General features: G+C 43.2%; 1 protein-coding gene across 2 annotated transcripts in view; it reads right to left on the bottom strand.

Annotated features, from left to right (window-relative positions):
* The window catches only part of fbxw7 (F-box and WD repeat domain containing 7), a 114,306-nt gene that overhangs the window by 77,584 nt on the left and 15,242 nt on the right, over nucleotides 1-21,480 (bottom strand). Inside the window, exons 2-3 of one of the 2 annotated variants that reach the window (XM_058384606.1) lie at nucleotides 17,431-17,486; nucleotides 997-1,725 (exon numbers count right to left, since the gene is read on the bottom strand). In XM_058384606.1, coding sequence (XP_058240589.1) covers nucleotides 997-1,653 — 657 coding nt within the window. In that variant the 5' untranslated portion in view covers nucleotides 1,654-1,725; nucleotides 17,431-17,486. Of the gene's footprint in view, nucleotides 1-996; nucleotides 1,726-11,231; nucleotides 11,378-17,430; nucleotides 17,487-21,480 lie in introns of those variants that run through there. The other variant, XM_058384604.1, reaches the window with a different exon arrangement.

The raw sequence follows: 21,480 nt of genomic DNA, 5'->3' as shown, positions 1-21,480 counted from the left end.
GCACTTGGTGAGCTTGGTTCATTAGCACTCGGTGAGCAACCCAGAAGGAAATAAATATGTAAATAAATATTATATAATAAATGTAAATAATATATAAATTAATAATAAATTTGACACACAGTAGGGAATAAATAGATGTCTTGCTGGATTTAGTAGCAAATATTAAATTTAAAAAACAAACAAATAAACCAAAAAACAAATAAGCATATAGATTAATTAATTAATTCAAATAAAACCTAATGAGTAAATAAAAGAAAACTTCCAACAGCCTTGCAGTTCGGGGAGCAAAAATAAACAAATAAATAAAAATAAATTATTTGGTAAATTAGTTTTGTAGTTGCAATGGAAGCTGAACAGCTCCAGTTGGAATAAAGTGGATAATAACAACAACTCAAACAGTAGGGTTAATACACTGTGTGTCCTCTAGAGGGAGACAAACTCCACTGAAAGACGAAACTCTACATGCTGAGAATCTGAACATCGCTAGCACGCGTGAGTGAGGTGAGCGACAAATCAGAACAAAATAAAGTCTGCATTGTATTCATTAGCTGCATAGTTTGGTCACGGTATTGTCGATAAGAGTAGGGGGAACGTTTCACGAAAAAGGAAACGGTGACAGTAATAGTAAACATCTGGAAGCTGCCTGTGTGAAAGGCTTGTTAGCTTTTAGTTTACAATCTGAAACCTGTGCAAACTCTCAGTGAGGCAAAAGTACGACTTGAGCGCTGCTTATACACTAACACACATACACAGCTCCTCCCACGCACTCATAAGCCCCACCTACATGTTTTCTATTAGCCCTTCAGAACAAGACATGCAATCACAGGTCAAAGTACAGCTAGAAGAAGTTGAGAAAGCGGGCGACTTTTATATCCTGTCCTTTCCCCTTCGGTGAATCCGATTTTCCCGTGTGTTGCCATAGCAACTAAATGTGAAGTTTAAATTGATCATGAAGGTTAATTAACAAGTGTGATGCATTAACATGGAGCGTCCTACCTGAGGATGTGTGTGCTGAGATGAAGATGAGCTTTGGTTCTGTCGTCCTGATTGGACATCTGCGTTATCGCTTGGATCCGACGCTCCGCTTTTGAGCGAAGAAGAGTGAAGTCCCGTCTCTCCTTCCTCATCCTCCTCTGCTTCCTCCTCCTCCTCTCGCGCGCTGTCCTCTGATGCTTCGAACTCGTCACTCTCCTGGTCCATCTCTTCCTCCTCCTCTCTCTCTCCGTCCTCCTCGTCTTCCTCGGAGCGCAGTCCTACAGGTACCGGTCCTTCTCCTCCTTCTCCTGCTCCTTCGTTGTCGTGGTTGTTGTTCTCCTCCTCTTCCTCCTCATTGTTTCTCCGTCTCCGCCTCCGTCTCCTCTGCTCCTGCTCCCACAACCACTGGACGGCTTTCTCTCCTCCGTTCACTTCCTCTCTCCTGCCTTCTTCCGGTCCCTCGTTCTGGCTCGCCGGCTCCCTCCCCGAAGGCCAGGGGTCCTCCTCTGCCTCTTCGGCCTCTCCGGATCGCTCTCGTTCCTCCTCCTCGTCGTCCTCCTCGTCGTCCTCCTCTCCTCGCTCTCTCCTCCGGTGCTGAGGTTCTCGCTCGCGGTTCATGAGTCCAGGTTCAGGCTCTGGCTCCGGCACGGGTTCGGGAACCAGCAGGTCCTGATTCATTTCCAAAAGCCAGCTTGCTACTTTCTGAACCTTCGCTAGGCTGCCTGAGGAGGACAACGACTTCCCGGCATTCTGGGAGGAAGAAACGAGGGAAGAGGAGGGGAAAAGGAAGAAAAGGAAGGAAGAAATGAGCAAAGAGGAATAAGAAGGAGGAAAATGGAAGCCAAAGGTGGAATGTGAAGCAACAGGAAAGAAAGAAAGAAAGAAAGAAAGAAAGAAAGAAAGAAAGAAAGAAAGACAGAAAGAAAGAAAGAAAGACAGAAAGAAAGAAAGACAGATAGGAGAAAACGAAATAAACAAAAACATAGATGGAAGGATAGATTAAGAGGTGAAAAGGTCAAAAAAAGAGAGAAAACAATAGAAAAAGAGAAAGAAGGAGAATGAAAAGAAAGAAAGATGTGAGAATGGGAAAAAGACAAAGATAGACACAGTAACAAGAGACCAAAAAATAGAAAGACAATAAGGATCAGAATCAGGACGCGGGGAAGGAAAAGGAAGAAAGGCAAAAGAGAGCGTGAAGAGAGGGAGAAAAGCATGAAAAGAGAAGAGAAGGGGAAAAAAAGCAAGAAAAGAGTAAAAGGAGGTCAGGAAGCAGGGATGAATGAAAACAAGCGAAGGAAGAAGACAGAAGGTAAGAGAGGAACATAGGAGAGCCAAGGAGAAGGGAGGAAGAGAGAAACGATGCAACACAGAGGGGAGAGAGAGAGAGTGAAAGAATGATGACAGGAAGAGAAGAAAAAACACGAGACAGGAAGAGACAGGAATGAAGGAATAAGGAGAGGGGAGAGAGGGGGGAAAAGAGACGTTTGGTTATTAGAGTTTTCTGTGTACTGTGTGTGTGTGTGTGTGTGTTTGTGTGTGTGTGCAGAAAGTGGGAATAAACACCTCATGTTTTATTCATGCTCCCAAATAAAACAATGAACATCAGCATTAATGCAGCGAGAGACACGATGTGAGCGTCTCGGATTATAAACTCCAACACACCGAGATACACAACACAAATAACCACAACACACACACACACACACACACACACACAGAGAGAGAGATACTAAAGAAAAAAAGAGGGAGGGAGAGAGAGGGAGGGAAATACAGGAGAGAGAGAGAGGGAGAGAGAAAACAAAAATGAGAGACAGATACTGAAGAAAAAGAGAGAGAGAGAGAGAGAATAAATAGAATGCACTTTCACGTGTAATAAAACACAGATCATTCTATAACGTAATTAAATATGGGATGATTCTAAGCGAAATTCCCGGAATTCCCTAAACATCCCGGAAGCCTGGGAAACATTCTTCACAAACATGACCATTCATAAGAGTATTATCCACAGTAATTTACTTTAATAGTTCTGTATCATCCCTGCCATCGATCCATCAACAATCAAATAAAAAACCATAGAACTGTTAAAAACAAATATATAACTATGCAAATACAAATGAACTATACACAAGATCAGTGAAATATAACAAGCAGAAATCTTCTGAGAATATGAGAATGTTTACATTGTGTTGTTTACACACAGCGTGTAGAGCTGTACTGTGTAAAGGGGATCAGTGAAGTGTGTTTCCTCAGTCAGCCAGCAGAGGGCGTCAGAGCACAACTCCTGAGCTTCAACACTGCACTACACTTCACTGAGGTGTTTCTCCATCTGCACACTGAAACATCTAGTGCTGAGGATATTTTTGTTTCAGTGTCCAAGAGTGAAAGTAATAAAATCACTCCTGACTCATCACTTCTCAGAACATCACCTGTGAACTCAATATATCTGAGTGAGTGAAAGTGTTTCTTCTGTCTTTCAGGTCAGTGTATCAGTGATGAGGTACACGTTCCTCACTACGCAACCTGATTAATAACAATCACACCAACATAATACTTCACCAATAACATTAACCACAATTACATCCTCACAGAACAAATCCTAACAAAACAGCTACATGAACAGCTATAACATCAAAATCACCAGCATCTTCATCACCACCATCACTAAACAAAACATCACCACCATCATTGACAGGACCACCACCACCAAAACATCACTATCAACAGCCCTACCACCATCACTACCAACAGCACCACCAAAACATTACTATCACCACCAACATATTACCATTACAAACAGCAGCACCACCATCATCACAAACAGCACCACCACCAACATATTACCATTACAAACAGCAGCACCACCATCACCACCACCAACATATTACCATTACAAACAGCAGCACCACCATCATCACAAACAGCACCACCACCAACATATTACCATTACAAACAGCAGCACCACCATCATCACAAACAGCACCACCACCAACATATTACCATTACAAACAGCAGCACCACCATCATCACAAACAGCACCACCACCAACATATTACCATTACAAACAGCAGCACCACCATCACAAACAGCACCACCACCAACATATTACCATTACAAACAGCAGCACCACCATCATCACAAACAGCACCACCACCAACATATTACCATTACAAACAGCAGAACCACCATCATCACAAACAGCACCACCACCAACATATTACCATTACAAACAGCAGCACCACAATCATCACAAACAGCACCACCACCAACATATTACCATTACAAACAGCAGCACCACCATCACCACCGCCATCATCACAAACAGCACCACCACCAACATATTACCATTACAAACAGCAGCACCACCATCACCACCACCAACATATTACCATTACAAACAGCAGCACCACCATCACCACCGCCATCATCACAAACAGCACCACCACCATCATCAAAAACAGCAACAGCACCACCACTTACAGCAGCATTAATAAGATCACCACCAACTCCAGACCATCAAGCATCATCACCAACACTAGGAAAACATCAAAAGAATCAATAACATTATCATCATCACCATTAACAGCACCACCCCCACCACCAACATCTACAGCATCACCCCCACCACCAACATCTACAGCATCACCCCCACCACCAACATCTACAGCATCACCCCCACCCCAGACAAAACATCAGCAGCAGCAGCATCGCCACATCACCTTCAAAAGCACAAACAAACAAAACCTCAACAACAACAGAGACAAGTGACATCAACCACTTAACAGCATCAGCATTAAAATCAACACTCACTAAAAAAAAAAACTAATCAACCACACCAATAACAACCACATCAATATCAACAACCACATCACTATCCACAAGAACAACCACGTCACTATCCACAACCACCACATCACTATCAACAACCACACCACTATCAACGACCACATCAATATTAACAACCACATCACTAACAACCACAACAATAACAACAATAACCTCATCACCAACCACCACATCACTATCAAGAACCACAACCACCACATAACTAACAACCACATCACTATCAACAACCACAACAACCACATCACTACCAACAACAACCACATCACTACCAACAACAACCACATCAATATCAACAACACTATCAACAACCACATCAATATCAGCAACAACGACCACACCAATATCAACAACAACACTATCAGCAACAACGACCACACCAATATCAACATCAACCACATCACTATCAACAACACTATCAACAACCACATCAATATCAACAACCACAACACTATCATCAACAACCACACTAATATCAACAACAACGACCACACCAATATCAACATCAACCACATCACTATCAACAACACTATCAACAACCACATCAATATCAACAACCACAACACTATCATCAACAACCACACTAATATCAACAACAACGACCACACCAATATCAACATCAACCACATCACTATCAATAACAACCACAACCACTAGACCAATATCAACAAAATCAATAACAACCACATCAATATAAACAACAAAAACACCAGCAATAAGTTGGCTCACTGGTATCCATGGCGACAGCACTATACTGAAACAGCCACTAGACTTTTATGAGTTCAAGCAGATTAGAGTTGATGATCGGCCCAAATCCCAATTCAATACTGGAACCAACCTCTCTTTCAAACCCCGCCCAGTCTCCCTGCACTAATCACTAATCTTCACCTGAGACAAATGACAGCAATCAACTACATCACGTCAGGAATAAACCCTCGCTTTTAAAGTCTGCCTCCACCTGGGCCCGGAGCCGAGCTGGCGTACTCGGGCGGGCTGATAAGGCAGCGAGATGCATCGTTTCTTTGCTTATTACCGCAGCCTACACTTCAGCGACAGCTCATTTATCTCCATCTTCAGGAGAAACTGAAAACAAAGCAAAGCCTCCAAAAGACTTCTGGCATCCTGACCGCAGAAAAGGAGGGTACAGATGAGGAAGGGATGAGGCTGTATGAATGTGGAGGAAAAAAATGTAATTTCCTGTGAAAAAAAATAAGTCGAAACATAGCTTTGTGAGGAGGACAAAATACGCAAGGACATGAGCACTAAAGAGCTGGAGAAAGGAATTAGTGAAACATCAAGGCTTTTATGTTGTGGCAAATCATGATGGAGATCGATGGGCCCTTTCTGATTATGTGTTACGGGAAAAACCTTGAAAAGTATCATGGACTTAACCATCAGACTTTAACACAAGCACTTGGTAGGAGGTGCTTTCACTGTTTCTTGCTAATACTTAGCCACGATTACTAATCACCATGACTTAAAATACTATCCATATCCTGGTCGAGTGTGTGTGTGTGTGTTGCTTCCCCATCACATATCTCTACCTGTAAAAGGAGGAATTGTTTCTCAGGAGGTTTTCAGGTGCCTGATAGACACCAAAAGCAAAATAAAGCTCAAACTTCTAATGAAAAATTTCGGAATAAAATATGATGTCTAATTTGATATTAAAAAGCTTGTAGCGCTCGAGTAGATATCCTCTTTCTGTGTGACCTCAGAGTCTCGACTGATTTCATTCTCCATAGCGAGAACAGCTGCAAAGACATGCCCAGAGATTTGAGGCTATGAAACTTTTGAGGTTTATTGTTTCCACATTAAACCTGGTGTGAATTTCGTGTTACTGTGTGTTGAGTCAGTGCTGTTTGTTAACACACCAATGAACAGATGGGCTACGATAAACAAACCCAGTGAAACTAACTGTATAACACCAAGAAATATGAAATTTCCACTGGGACGTTAATCTGAAGCACATATATAGATGCAAAGCTGGAGGATGGTCGCTATGGAAACTAATCATCATCTACAAAAAATGTGTTCAGCGCATTTTGGATTCTAAACAGGTGATGAAACTGTACCGTCGTGTACGGTAGACGCCGTCCTTTAGAAAAGCGTCCTGAACAGAGCACTGTGGTGACGGAGCGACTCGGCCCGAGCCTCCAGGCTCTGTCAGACCTCGTTCGGCAAAAGCAAGGTTACTGAAGGTGTCTGGATGAACACGAGGCAGGCTTCCTATCTAATTACTGAAGGGGGGGCTCTAAAGGGGGGTGTATGGCTGAAGTGTTGATGTTAAAGAGTCCTGCACTTACAGAAAGACTCTCAGATCTGCAATTGTGGCTGCAGTCAGAACACCGACTTCATTAGCATGTGTTAGGGGGCTGTTGCTAACACGAGGCATGCTTCTAAATGGGTTCTGCTGTAAACAGGATTCAAAACTCATGCAAGCAATTTCTGCTTTCAGCCCGGTTCTCTGAATGCTTCAACACAGACTGTGATATTTTACAGGTTTGGGATTTGGTTTAATATTTTGTCATAAACTGTGCTCGCGCTAATGGTACGCTTTTGCAATACAGAACAGCCCCATGCATTTTACATCCTTCTGAAAGAACAAAGCACGAGATCCAAATACACCTTTTAAGGTCTGTTGCTAATAATAGCTTGCAGAAACAAGCCAAGCTCGGACAAATCCATTGACTAAAAGCTTTAGTCACTTAGTGAAAGAGCCTGTGTTGATGAACAGGCCTCGTTAGCGTGGAGCGCTGCCGCAATACGGACGAGGGAAGTGTCTCTGATGGAGATGTCAGTAAATCTGTACAACATGGTGTGGAACATGTGGAGCACAGACGCAGCAGGTTGTGTTAAAGCCGTCTTTTTAAATCCGACACTGTCCAAAAGGCATAAACGCCACCATTCATGACCCAGGACACCTCTCTGTTCCCCTAGCAGCTGGTCCACGGTCCGAGCTGAAAGAGCATAGTCCACACCACAGATCAGACTTTTAAACCTGACCACAACAAGAAGGAACAAGGGGCTCATAAAGCAAGTTCGAGAGACAACGAAGATGCTACAAGATGATTATCTGTTTAGTCACCATGACAACAACTGAATCTCCTTAACAACAGTTATTACAATACACTTCAATGAAAAAATGAAATGAAAAAGAAAAAGCAAAAAAGGGAAAAACAAAAGATTCAAACAACAAGGGTTAAAGTAAAGGAAAAACAATTTAAAGACAGAAAAAATAGAAAACAGGGAAAGAAATCAAAAAGGAAAGAAAGAAGAAAGAAAAAAAAACAAAAGTAATGAGAAGAAAAATAAAAGCAAGAAAAAAAGAGAATAAAAAAGAAAACCAATACAGTACTAAAATAGACCAAAAAATTAGAAGAATTAAAAAAAAAAAAAAGGACAGTGTGGCAGCTGGATCAGATTACAACAGAACAGAGAGAGAGAGAGAGAGATAGAAAGACAGAGGGAGAGAGAGACAGAGAAAAAAAGAGAGAGAGAGAGAGAGAGAGAGAGAGAGGGAGAGAGAGGGGGGGGGGAGAGCACACTGCAGAGATGGAGCTGCAATGCATAACCCTGGTGTTATTAAGAGCTGTGCAACTGAGCTCAATTAGACAAAACAATGAGTTTCACTTTATTTAGAAAAGCAGGAACATGTCCCATGAGGCCGTTCTGCATCTCTCTCCGCTGTAGAGCTCGGGAAATGCTCCGTCTGAGATTTTTTTCTGGCTCTGGGACTCTCAAAGCGTCTTTGTAGTGTCTCTGCACTTGCTGAATCAGAAGGTGAATGATGCAAGCTGGGTAAATATTTCCTAAATATTTCCTTACACTCTCATTTCAAGAAAAAAAAAAATAAAACATTTGACAAAAAAAACAAACAGATCCAGCGATGAAGAGGAGCTCTCAAATCACACAGCTTCTACATTATATGCATGACTAAAAATAAATAAATAAACAAACAGTCCTGCTGCATCTACAGCAAAGCTAATCGATTAATCAGTTTATTCACAAACTCATGATCAAGATGGGAACGATGCAAAGCAAGTTTCTGTGAGTTTTCTACTGCAAGAAAGTCAGAAAGCTCGATGGGTAAACAGGAAGAACTCAGAAGACTCATTTAGGTGTTTAAGAGCGATATTCGGAAACTAATTAGCACCTTGGGTCAGTGTTTAAAAACTAATCTGCGTGTGAAGATTAGGTTCTCCCCACACAGGGAGGATAAACCGGACGACAGGAAGATGCAGCCATGATGGATGATGCACACAGAGAATTCAGGCAGCTGGTGGAGAAGCTGACACGCTAGACTGCTCAGTATCTTCCCAGAGGGGAAAAAACAAGTGAAGTATCCCTCCATACATAAGCACACTAACCAAACTCCATTTATCACGGCCGGAAGGACGCGCAGTTCTCTTCGGGTGGAAAATGAGACTTCATTCGATTGGAGTTTTGTCCTGATGCCGAGTGACGGTTCTCCGATAGAGTGACGTGGCAGAACGACCGCGTCTCACGGGAATCGCGCCGGATAATGAGTCGTTAGCTTGGTGCCGTGGATTTGTATATACGCTATACACGTTTGACAGTGTGGCTCAGACATCAGGATGGAAAGTGAAGTTAAGTCTTCTTCTTCCAGCCCTGTAATCCTATCAATACGTTGCAAACGCTTTCTGGTGTCCTTGAGTGTACATTTCATTGAAGAGGATATTAATCGATCCCTGTGCTATTCAAGAATCCAGTCTGCAGCAAGGACTCAGGAAGGAAACTTTAAACCTTTAATGCAGAAAAGTGGGAATATAAAATCCTGATCCCTTTCTTCCATTTTCGCTACCCAAGATGATACCCGATAGCGGTCTGATGTCCTTAAAGCGAATAAACTACTCTCTGGAAGTTGATTCAATCACGATTCAATGCTAATATTGATGCAATACTCAAGATCAGTTTGGAGACTCTATATTAAAAAGGTATGGCACGTGCTTCAGGTTGTTCAAGGTTCTCATTTTATTTGTTTTGAAATATTTCTCTGGAAGCACAAGAACGAAACTGATGAGCTTCACTTGAGTTTGGTAACCAACATTCATGAGTCTTAACTTACAATGTTCAATAAAGTAAAAGATCACAAGACTAAGCGGACTAAACTCAAGGCCTCGTGTTACTTATTTGACGTCCACAAACAATATGGCATCAAAAGGAGGTCATGAGGAGGCTTTGGTAGCTGGGCAAAGTCCTGTGATTGGTTGTTGCAAACTTGTGCTCAAACCAAGTCAATATTCTTGTTAAGCTGAATGACTGTGTCCTGATGTCAGGAAAAGTTCATAAAGTGATACCTGCAGTACTGAAGAACTTGCATGCAAACGATAATAAGATTACGTGAGCTTGTGAAGAGGTTTGTCGTCACATAACCTCTGCAGACGTCATGGGCATCAGGACACAGAGTCAAATAATGAGAATTACACACAGTCTTGTCACTGATTAAATTTAAACCAAGCGTGAATATTGTTTATCATCATGCTGCACTAATCTTTCCAGCAAGACCCAGAACACACACATCTCCTTTTTGGACCATTAGTTGCGCCTGAATAGAGTCTGGAAACACTGCGGAGTGAGCAACGCAGGACGCCACTGCTCAGCAAAACCAAAATGTCACGACCTCCTCTCAAGTATTATGTGGGATCCGGACAGGCTGTGTTAAATGGAACATTAAACAGTACAAGCCTTCTATCCTGCAAGAAAGAAAAAATGGCTCGGCAAGTTCACTCAATTAAAAAACTTTCCTGCTACAGCGGAAGAACAAAGTAAGGCTTCCGACAACCAGAAGAGGAGCAGGACGAAGAGGAGGACGCGGTTTATAAATGGCAGCCATTCAGAACGCGATCCGAGTCAAAGCGGATGCTGTGGTTGTTGTCGTCAAGGCAGCAAGACGGCCATTAAATCACCTGGTTCCATTACAAAATCAATTACTGCAGTACATTTAGATATTCTGTCAAGTCTGGCCAATGGCTAAATAACATCAGAAAAAAACCCTGAGCAAGGTCAGCCACGCTGCTTGCTGAAATCAGAGAGGTCTCAATGTGAAATCTTCTTAAACCACAATCTGAAGGTCTAAAGGCCGGTCTGACAAAGCAAATAAAAGCAGACTTGCAATTCAATATTATTCTTAGAGCTTAGTACATTTGATATACTCTGTAGCGTAATGGACCGTCAGTGGCAGAATTTCAGAGAAATTCTTCTTGCATTTGGTGAATGGTGCACAATCGTTTGTGTGACTGGTCAGTCAAGTGTTTGGAAATGTGTTTAAGCGTCATTATAGGGAAATAAAGGTGTTAAAATGGTAATTAATTCTATAAACTGGATCACAGAAGTATGACCAGTTGGAACAACCACCAGGTTATGCCCGATTCAGTTTGTACCCCTGTCGGAATTACCTTACGCTGTGGTGGACAGCCGGTAGCCAGCCTCTGCAGGTGCTCAGACGTCTGGCTGCAGGACAGCAGGTCCGAGCAGCAGGCTGTGCGACCGAGCCTCTTCATTAGCGAGGAGATGATGCTACAGCCACAGCCGCACATTGACTCACTCATCAGGAGCCAGAGTGACCGGCCAGAATGGGGAGATATAATCCAAAACCCCAAGGGATGAAAAGATCTCTTGGCAAGCTGGAAGTCGCTTTAGAAACTTCCAAGAGTTAAACAGCGGTGAGATTTGAACCATGTGTTCACGTTGACGGACTGTCAATTCAGAAATTACTTCCATAGAAGTCACAGGTTAAATATAGAATACATATAGCCACATCAGAGAGCCGAGGCAAGCTTGAAACGTTTCTCCGATTAGCGGGTTCAGTGATTGCAGTGGTTGGCAGGTGCCACCATATCTTCCTGCGTTCTCATCAACTCTTCTGCAACTTTCTAAGAGCCTCGTCTACGGCAAGACCGGAACAAGTCCTGCAGAAACCCGAAGCACCTGCGTAGCGAGGCACGGTCTGAAGATGCACTTGTAGCGGGAAGCTGATCTCTAAACCGGCAGCCAGTAATTGCTGCTTCACATAAAAAAATAAAAAAAACAGAAAAGAAAAGAAAGAAAAGCACCACTTCCAATTCCACCCTCCCTCCACTTATCACTCAGGCACTAGCGATGCTCTTCACAGTCACCTCTCATCTGTCTTGCTTCCTGACTCACTCTCTACCTCTCCCTCTCTTTTCCCCAATACACTCTGCTCTTCCCAGCATCTTGTCATACGGCCTCTCTGCAAGCCCCTCCCACCCTTTCCTCCCTCGCTCTCCGTCTCTCGCTCTCCTCACTCTGGTCTCCGGCCATGAGCTGGCTCCAGTGAGTCACAATCAAGGATATTGCTTCTTCTCCAACGCTGCCTGCAGAAGTCTGGTGTTAACATTGTTCGAAATCTCACACAGACAAACTCCGAACTATGAAAATCATTACTGCGGTGAATGCTGTTCACATTACTGCAATTACAGTAGCCCTTACATGGCTATCTTCTGTCCAAACAAGCCTCTAGTGCAAGTTTAAGTCATCCAAGCAATTGGGTGAAGGTCAACCACGAACACGGTGAAGCTGTATTCATCGTAAGCTGCATCCCCACAAGGCTAAATGTACATGCACTAAACAGTGTGGGTGCAATCATACCTTCTTGTGAATCAATACAATTCAGAGGACTGAAACGAACAAATTATCTTAAGTGGGGGAAAAAATGACAAAAGTGCCATGAAATTGCTTCAGAGTTGCTATAGAAGCACTCAACCGTCTGCTGAAAAGGCTACTGAAACGCCAATATCTCAGAAAGAAAAGCACAAATAAAATGAGTCCAACAAGTAAATTAAGAAAAATAACACCAGCACTCTGAGGCATGTAATCCATTCTCCTCCCCTCTTCCAGTCTTTCCTCCTACCTCCAAATCTTGCTCAATATCCCCATCACTCCTCAAAGCAGTGATCTCAGACACTCCAGTCTGATTAGCCCACAGTTAGGGACTCCCCGGAGCCTTGTGGGAGATATGCAAATCGTCCAATTCATCAGCAAATCGCAATCAGGGCCGATACGGAGACGCTGATGAAGACTTTGCCCCATTGGGCGAGGAAGGAGGGGGTTGCTGCCGCGTGCAATAGGGTTTCGTTTCGGGGCCCATATCAGGCACTTCGGCTCCAGGCAACAGGCCAGCTTGCTATAAATAGGCTGAGAATAATAACCAGACAGATCACCTTGCATGATAAAGGAAAACAGCAGGACCTAATGCTCTACTAATATGAATTTACACAAAGCTGTTCGGGGTAAATGAGCGGCTTGGGATAGAACTAAAAACCAGGGAATTGAGGACCTCGTATAAGCACAGAGATCTGCTATTATTGGTACAGAGTTCAGCTAGACAAAGTTCACCATGTGTTTGGTGAACAGATTTATGAGGCTACCTTCAAACACTTCCTATGTTAGGACAAACGTTTAGCAAGCAATGACCTATTTTTTAACTATAACAACAACAACAAAAAATACAAGGACTCCCTCATTGCAGATGTATTTCCTTTTTAAACGTCTGGCTCACTTATTGGTGCTGTAAGCTTTCTCATAAACCATGATGAAGCTGAATGGGTTGATTTCCACCAATAGAACTCGAGTACATTTATCATACTGTAGGGTTAAATCAGGTCAGCTAAACCATGAGTCAGGGCAAATACACTGGAGCCTTCACTTGCCCAATGGGCAGGTAAATGAATATATTATTTATTGTATAATCGACTCTCGGTTCATTCCACCTCAGAAGTTTAAAGAAGTCTGTCAGGAAAGAGCAAAATATGCACCATTAGTGAAATCTACAGCCCATAACCAGTGTGATGCCACAGAATAATCCTCCATTTCTCCCAGGAGAGTCCCTCTCGCTCTGTGTATCCTGCCTGCTCAGTATGCAGCCAGTCGGTTTTGCTCAGCCGAGCGTCTAGCAGGACACGAATGGCAGCGCAAAGGCCAGACTCGCCGGGAATCGACTGCAGTTAGCGCCTCTCAAAGTGAGGCCTGAGAGAAAGACGATGAGGAGGAGAATAAGTGGGATCGAGTGACAGCGTTTGAGCTGGAAGATACAAATGAGAGGAAGGAGGAAAAACAGTACTGGGAAGACAGTCAAGAGCTCCAAATTCAGCTAATTACCAAAAGCTGTGCTAATGTTTTTGCAAGACATCAACATACTGTGAGCTGAATGTAAAACCCCACAGAGCTAGGTCACGTTTTAAGAGTCATCATTAGCGTTTAAATGTACTTCAAGTTAATTCTCGTGTTCAAGGTCGACGGCCGTTTGCCTTTAGGTTAAAGTTCGAGCGTGGAATTGGTCTCAGTTTCTGTGGTTTTTAATCTCTTTCAACCTGAGGAATGAGAGACGAAGTGAAAGGCTGAGACGTTCATTATTTATGAATATTGCTTTCCACGGTGTCAGCGCAATGCCTTTCTATCGATCTGAGAGGATAAGAGTCGTTCAGAGAGAGAGAGGCTTTTAGACACATTCAGCATCGTCACGCTGAAACAAAACTCTGTCAAATCCACAGGCTGAGAGATTTATGATTGATCACACTGGTGGTATGATGGCTAGGTGATGCTACAGTGGGGGGAAAAAAAAAAATCTACGAGGAACGGTGTTCACCTTTAAACAAGGCAAGAGTCAGAATGATCTGAAGAAAGCAGACATTCAGGGAACTGCAAGGCAAGTTAGCAAGACTTCACGATTACAGGAAACAGGAAATGTTCCTGATGTGAATGGAGAGGTAGCAATTCAGAAGACCTCCACTGGTGTGGAAAGGTTTCTCTGGGAGCAGAGTGAAGCGAGAGTGATACAGTTTGGAGTTACGTGATGAATTATGTGTCATAATTTAATAGCATCACGCTTCTGTTTACATGTATAGAGTCATAAACAGACGGCATGGAACGACAGCATCTAGACTTATTTTATTGCGACTCAATAAAGGTAAAGCAGACAGCAGAGCAATTCATTCAAGCGAGCACTGAAACACATCCATCACCAGAAACATGGTATCTATTCTTAATAAAAGAAGTACAAATATTTATCCTGCTCAGTGAAATTATTTCATAGACAGCAAGAAGCAAACAATTAGCTAACCGCCCCGGATATCATTTCATCTCGTCGTTTTGGCCGGAGGTGTTTCTACGAAACCTCCATTGTTCCGCACAGTGTACATGTTTCTTTATCAGCGACGCGGCCCAACGCAACACTACACACTAATCAGAGTCAACAAAAGCAGCAGAACACACACAGCTGGAGTGCATGAGTGATATTCCATCACAAAAGGGGACTACAGCTGGAAAAATAAGACGCGTGACGTAGACGCCGAGGCTGGCGTACACAAATACGAAGCTAACAGAGCTGCACAGAATGAACGAACACATCGTGTTGGACAGCAGGTGGGGGATGTGTCGCGTATGTAGACAGTGGTTTAGGTTCATACACCATTAAACCTCTCTCATATACACACACACACAGACACACACCCCTCATTAGCTTCATTAACGCCCCATTAAAGGCTTTCTCTACTACACCATTCCCATTAAGGTTTGAAAGAGAATTAAAGATAAGGAAGTCTTCAGATACTTAAGAGTTTTATTGATCCAAACTGTACAAACTTTCAGGATTTATTCAGTCCTGCTACACAAACTGGACTGAACAACACGGGCAAAACACAATTAAATGACCAAACTAGCTGACCAAGCTGATTTCCTCAGACACAAATCTGACATCACGTCCTTAAACACGATGCAGGAAGTGTGTTTCTTTGCCAGATAGAGACTCTCAACTGCTGTTAAACTGCCTGGACATGATGGAGGGACACAGATGGAGAAACAGACAGATAAATAGAAAAGGATGGGCCATGTAGCAATACACATCTAGTTACAAAACGTCAAGCCATTTGTTCAATACACAGATCCATAGACAAATTGGTTCAGAGACAAACAGCATGCAGAGAGACAGACAGCTCATTAAACCGATTAGAGAGAGATAGACAGAAAGCTTTATAGACAGACAGATAACAATACAAGCATACAGCTCTACAGTCAAACAGACAGGTATGTAGACAGACAGCTCTACAGACAGATCAGCAGACAGACAGCTCTACAGACAAGTAAATGTGCAGACAGACAGGTATGTAGACAGACAGCTCTACAGAGAGACAGACAGCTCTACAGACAAACAAACAGGTATGCAGACAGGCAGCTCTACAGACAAACAGAGAGGCATGTAGACAGACAGCTCTACAGACAAACAGACAGGTATGTAGACAGACAGCTCTACAGACAAACAGACAGGCATGTAGACAGACAGCTCTACAGACAAACAGACAGGTATGTAGACAGGCAGCTCTACAGACAAACAGACAGGTATGTAGACAGGCAGCTCTACAAACAAACAGACAGGTATGTAGACAGGCAGCTCTACAGACAGACAGGTATGTAGACAGGCAGCTCTACAGAGAGAAAGACAGCTCTACAAACAACTTGGCAGACAGACAGGTGCGTAGACTGACAGGTATGTACATAGACAGATAGACAGGTATGTAGACAGACAGCTCTACAGAGAGAAAGACAGGTATGTAGACAGCTCTACACACAGACAGACAGGTATGTAGACAGCTCTACAGACAGACAGACAGCTCTACACACAGGTAAATGTGCAGAAGGATATGTAGACAGACAGAGACAGGTAAATGTGCAGAAAGACAGACAGCTCTACAGACAGACAGGTATGTAAGATAGACACATAAGTAGACAGACAGACAGCTTTACAGACAGACAGGTATAAAGACAGACAGACAGGTATGTAGACAGAAACAGCTCAGTAGACAAACAGATCAACAGACCAAAAGTCAGAGCTCCATAGTCAGACAGACAAATAAACAAACAAATAGACTAGCAGTCAGAAAGCTCTACAGACAGGCAAACACACAGCTCTATAAGGTCTAATAAATAAATTAAAAGTGATTATTAATGAATAATTGTAAATATTTGAAAATATTTCGTTATACTTGAGTTGAGTGAAACAGAGATGGTGTTAACAGATCACTTTCTCCTACAGTATCCTGTATTTTCCACAACACTGCCCTCTAGTGACACTCTACAGTCATGACACACAACACTAAGCACATCATCTGTTCTCTGCGGCCAGGAGTGTGTGTGTGTCTGTGTTTACCTCTGTCTCACACTCCACTTCCTGTCAACACTCTCAAGCTCTGAAAACCCGAACGAACAGTCGGCGAGTATTAGCACGGGTTTAATATATCGGTCAATCAGTGGGTGAAAGCAACCAACAGCAGGCCACAGAAGCACTTACACACACGGCTAGATACACGCTGATAGTAAAATAGTTTTCTCCTCTCTTCACTCTCTCCCTCTCTTTCTCTTTTGTGTGGCAGTCACACCATCTCTCTCTCCTTTTCTCTTTAAAAATTCATCAATGACAGCACCTCCGCCCATGCTATCGGTTTACACTTAATTCAGCAAACTGTGACGTGCCATGCATTATTCAGGCCACCTCCACACACACAGAGTGCATGTGTAATAAAGATGTGTAATATGTTTAAATATATATAAACGTGTGTGTGTGTGTGTGTGTACAGAACTTACGATTCCAGCGTCAGGCCACGGTGAGAGCCTCACTGCTAAACCCTCACACTCCTGACCTGTGAGGGAGACAATGACAAACATTTATTAGAGGTCAGAGATCAGATACTTCAGAGATCAGACACGCACACACACACACAATGAAAAGAAAATACAAGGAGGACAGGAAGTGGTCATGAACCCGCAAGCTTCAGACACGTTCATTTCCTGTTTAGGTGTAGAGAATGAAGACAAAGCTCACAGGCTACATGGATCCATACACATACACAGAGTAGCCTGTAGAGGCCACGCCCACTGTGCTGCTGCTGTGTGTGTGTGTGTGTGTGTGAGTGAGAGAGGGATAGAGAGAGATGGTGTGATGTCAGCTCCAGACCAGATGCTAATATTTATATGGCAGAGATAGGACAAGTGTAGAGACAGAGAGAGAGAGAGAGATTGAAAGTAAGAGAGACAGACTACAGAGTGAAAAAGGGAGAAGAGTACAAAGAAAGAGAGAAGAGAGATACAAAGAAGCAGAGAGAGAGAGAGAGAGAGAGAGAGAGAGAGGGAAAAAGAGAGAGAGAGAGAGAGAGAGAGAGGGAAAAAGAGAGACAGAGAGAAAGAGAGAGAGAGAGAAACAGTTCTCTGATATGAAACTCAAATCCAAAACATACCAACAGTGACCCTACAGGAGCCTCTCTCAATCTCTCTCTCTCACACACACACACACACACACACACACACACACACACACACACAGAGTGAAGTGAGAACACAAACAGCTCTGCGTTTAATCAGCATGTCACTGGGTTAAAGAGCACCGAACTGATGAGGTCATTTCACTGTCCACATAACTTAAGCTTAACCCACACACTCACACATACACACACACTTACTTTGGCATGACCCGAAAAGTCACAGCTGTCAGTGAGGAGGGGGGAAAATAAGAATACAAGATCTCCCCCCCCCCCCCTCTCTCTCTCTCTCGAGGAACTCAGACCACAAAAACACACCAGTTTCTTTCTCAGCAAAAAGATTCTGACTTGCACAACTGGGAAACTGTTTCTGAGAATGTGGAGCGTGCATGAGCGCACACACGTGCGCGCACACACACACACACACACACACACACACAGAGCTGTGTTTTACATGTCCTGGGCAAATCTAACACAGCATGTCCATCCTAAGAAACAAAATCAATCGCAAACTTTATTACACTCAGGCCAGTCAGAACACACAAACCTCACAGAGCGTCAAAATTCTCCGTAGATCAACTCGTGTTCATTTCCATTGAGGGTTTATATTTCATTCACGTCAGTCAACATTGGGTAATTGTTCTAAACACCGGTCTGGTGTTGTCAAGTAGCCTAGAAACCTGGCGCTAGTTGGTTCTATTGTGACTGAAGAATCCGTAAAGGACTTTACTGAGCTAAAATGTCCTTTTCATCTCTTTATAGTTAGTGTGGAACGTCCACAAATCGTCCTAGCAGCTATAAACACTCGTTCCTTCTTCCTTCTTCTCGTTCCAGCTCCACTCGTTTGAGCTTTGTGGCTTCTCAAAGTCTCACCCGTGTCAGATAACGTGCAGTTAAAGCTTGATCGCCGGAATCTCCTTCCATGAAAGTTGAACAAACACAGTTTATTATTCCAGTGTGTTCCAGGCCTCCTGGGAAGCCCGTATTTACGAGTTGGGAAGTCGTAATTACGACATATATAGACGTTAACCTTCTCTTGCTTAACTAAAATACAGCAGGCTTAAAGAAAATAAAGGTCCAGGAATGCACATCAGGTGTGTTAAACAGAGCCATTATATTAACACGTAACTGATATCAGCTTCACACTTCAATTTACATTTTATCTACCTAGTTAATCAGAACTAGATTATGAAAATCGTCCACGGTACGAGTCGCTCAGAATAAGCCGTTGCTATAGAAACGATAAGCTATAACCAGTGTGTGAATAGAAACCTGTGGTTGTGAATGATCAGACTTCCAGGACTGCTAAAGTGAGAGCTCTACTGAACCACATGACGGCGAAGGTCGAACCTTGACCCAAAAAACCCATAAATGTGACGGTCGAGGAAGACAAAAACAGAAAGGAAAAAAAAAACTAATGTAAGATCGTGAGAACGAGACCTCGGAGAACGGCAACAATTGTTGAGCAAACATGATCAAACTCACGACCTTTCCTTTCTTTGGCACGACTGCGAGCGCTGCAGCACATCTGATCCTGTTTTACTCTCTAGACACGTTTACACCTCTCCCTCTCTCTCTCCCTCTCTACCCACCGTCTGAGTGCTTCCAGATGTTTCTGTTTGTGCGAGCGAGTCCGAGCCGTGTCTCTGCGTCTTGCCCCGAGTTGTTGTCGGTGTACGGAAACGCTCTTCCTGAGCAGAACATCTTGCAGTGGATCGAGGGGACGGATGAAACGATCGCAGGGAATCAGACACGCCGAGGATGGGAACCTCAAACTAAAAACCTTTTCCCTTTCAGTAATCTGTAAACATCCAAGAGCTGCAGATACAGATGCAGTCTTTCTTTACACAAAATTATTTACATCATCGGTTTGTTCCTCTTCAGAACAGCAGCTCTTTATCCATCATATAAGATCTACTTGTTTTCTTCTGATCTTCTTGGAAAGTGCACTAAAATCGAACAATAAAAACACTGATGATGATTTAAATGCTTTGCCCGAGAGGCGATACTGGGCTTTTAAGATAAATCACTAGCATAGGGTGAGCTACACGGTCACGTGACCTGCTAACAGATTCATACAGATCCTGTGGAGATGAATTTTTCTGAAGTTCATAATAAACGTTAGCTTTCCTGTGGTGACCTGACAGCGTGATACCGTCGCACGCAGGCCGAAAACGTTTCATTTAACTGCAGTTTTCTCCGAAAGTGAATTTAATTCGTGTTCGCTCGTCTCGCCGCTGACCGTCGATGAAGCTCGATGGAGATCAGCTGCTCAGTTCCTTCTGTTCATCAAACACTAACGCTCGAATCATTTGCTCATGTCCGAGAGAGCCGAGCCAAACGGCTGAGTATTTTCAGAAGAACACATCCCAGCTGTGTCCAAGAAAGACGGAGGAGCAGGAGCAGGTGGGTGAGGGATCACGTGCACCTCCATCACGTCTCTCCCTCACGTCCCTTCCGCACGTCTCTCCCGCAGGTCTCTCCTGCGCTTTATAATGTGTTTACATGCTGGCTGGAAAAAACACAACATCGCAGTGCAATGCTTTTCTCTCGCTCACGTCCCTCACGTCCCTTCCTCACGCTGCGTTCACATGCTGGCTGGGAAAAAGACGACATCACAGCCATCCGTTTTTTAACACAGCGGTCTCTGTTGCTGATGTTGCATGGCAAAGATTTGTTTTCACTTGAGTTACTACAGAAAACAAGACGGAAATGAAATCAACAGATCCAGTAGGTTGCTGGTCAAATAGATGACAAACGAAGTGAGACGGCGGTAAATGAGAAAGGAAGATGGTAGCCATTTTGGCATTATGATGTTTAACGGGATGCTTCTCGCTTGTGAGATAACTCTTCTGTGTTATATAAAGATGGATAAAAGTAACCATAAAAATCCGGGAATCATGTGACATTAAAAAGTTAAAGCAAATAATTAAAGCTATAATTTTGGGGCTCCAGCTTCTGGCATGCAAGAAGAGACAGCCACGAGAGTGCGGCCAATCAGGACAGCACGTGTGTGTGTGTGTGTGTGTGTGTAAGCAACAAAATATAATATGAAGCTGTGATTTCAGTGGCAAACAGCATTTAAACTTTCTTAAATCACTACAAATCAGGTGAAGTGACAAAACAAAACCATTCTCTAGGATTAGACTTAGCGTGGTCCGACATTTCTTGAATTCCCCACTCAGCTCCAGTTTCTACCTTCTTTACTTCCTTTGTTCTGCTCAAAATGAAAAAAGGGGAAAATCTGGTTGCAATTTATCGTATAGTTAAGTGAGTATAGACACATCAGGGTGTAAAAGATAGCTAAAGAGATGGTTGGTGTCTCTGGTTAATCTGCCACTGTGATGAGCATGACCGAATAATCATCACAAGAAATTTG

Source organism: Hemibagrus wyckioides, linkage group LG29, assembly GCF_019097595.1.
Source record: "Hemibagrus wyckioides isolate EC202008001 linkage group LG29, SWU_Hwy_1.0, whole genome shotgun sequence".
NCBI classification, from domain to species: Eukaryota; Metazoa; Chordata; class Actinopteri; order Siluriformes; family Bagridae; genus Hemibagrus; species Hemibagrus wyckioides.
This window is presented reverse-complemented; position numbering and strand designations above follow the sequence as displayed.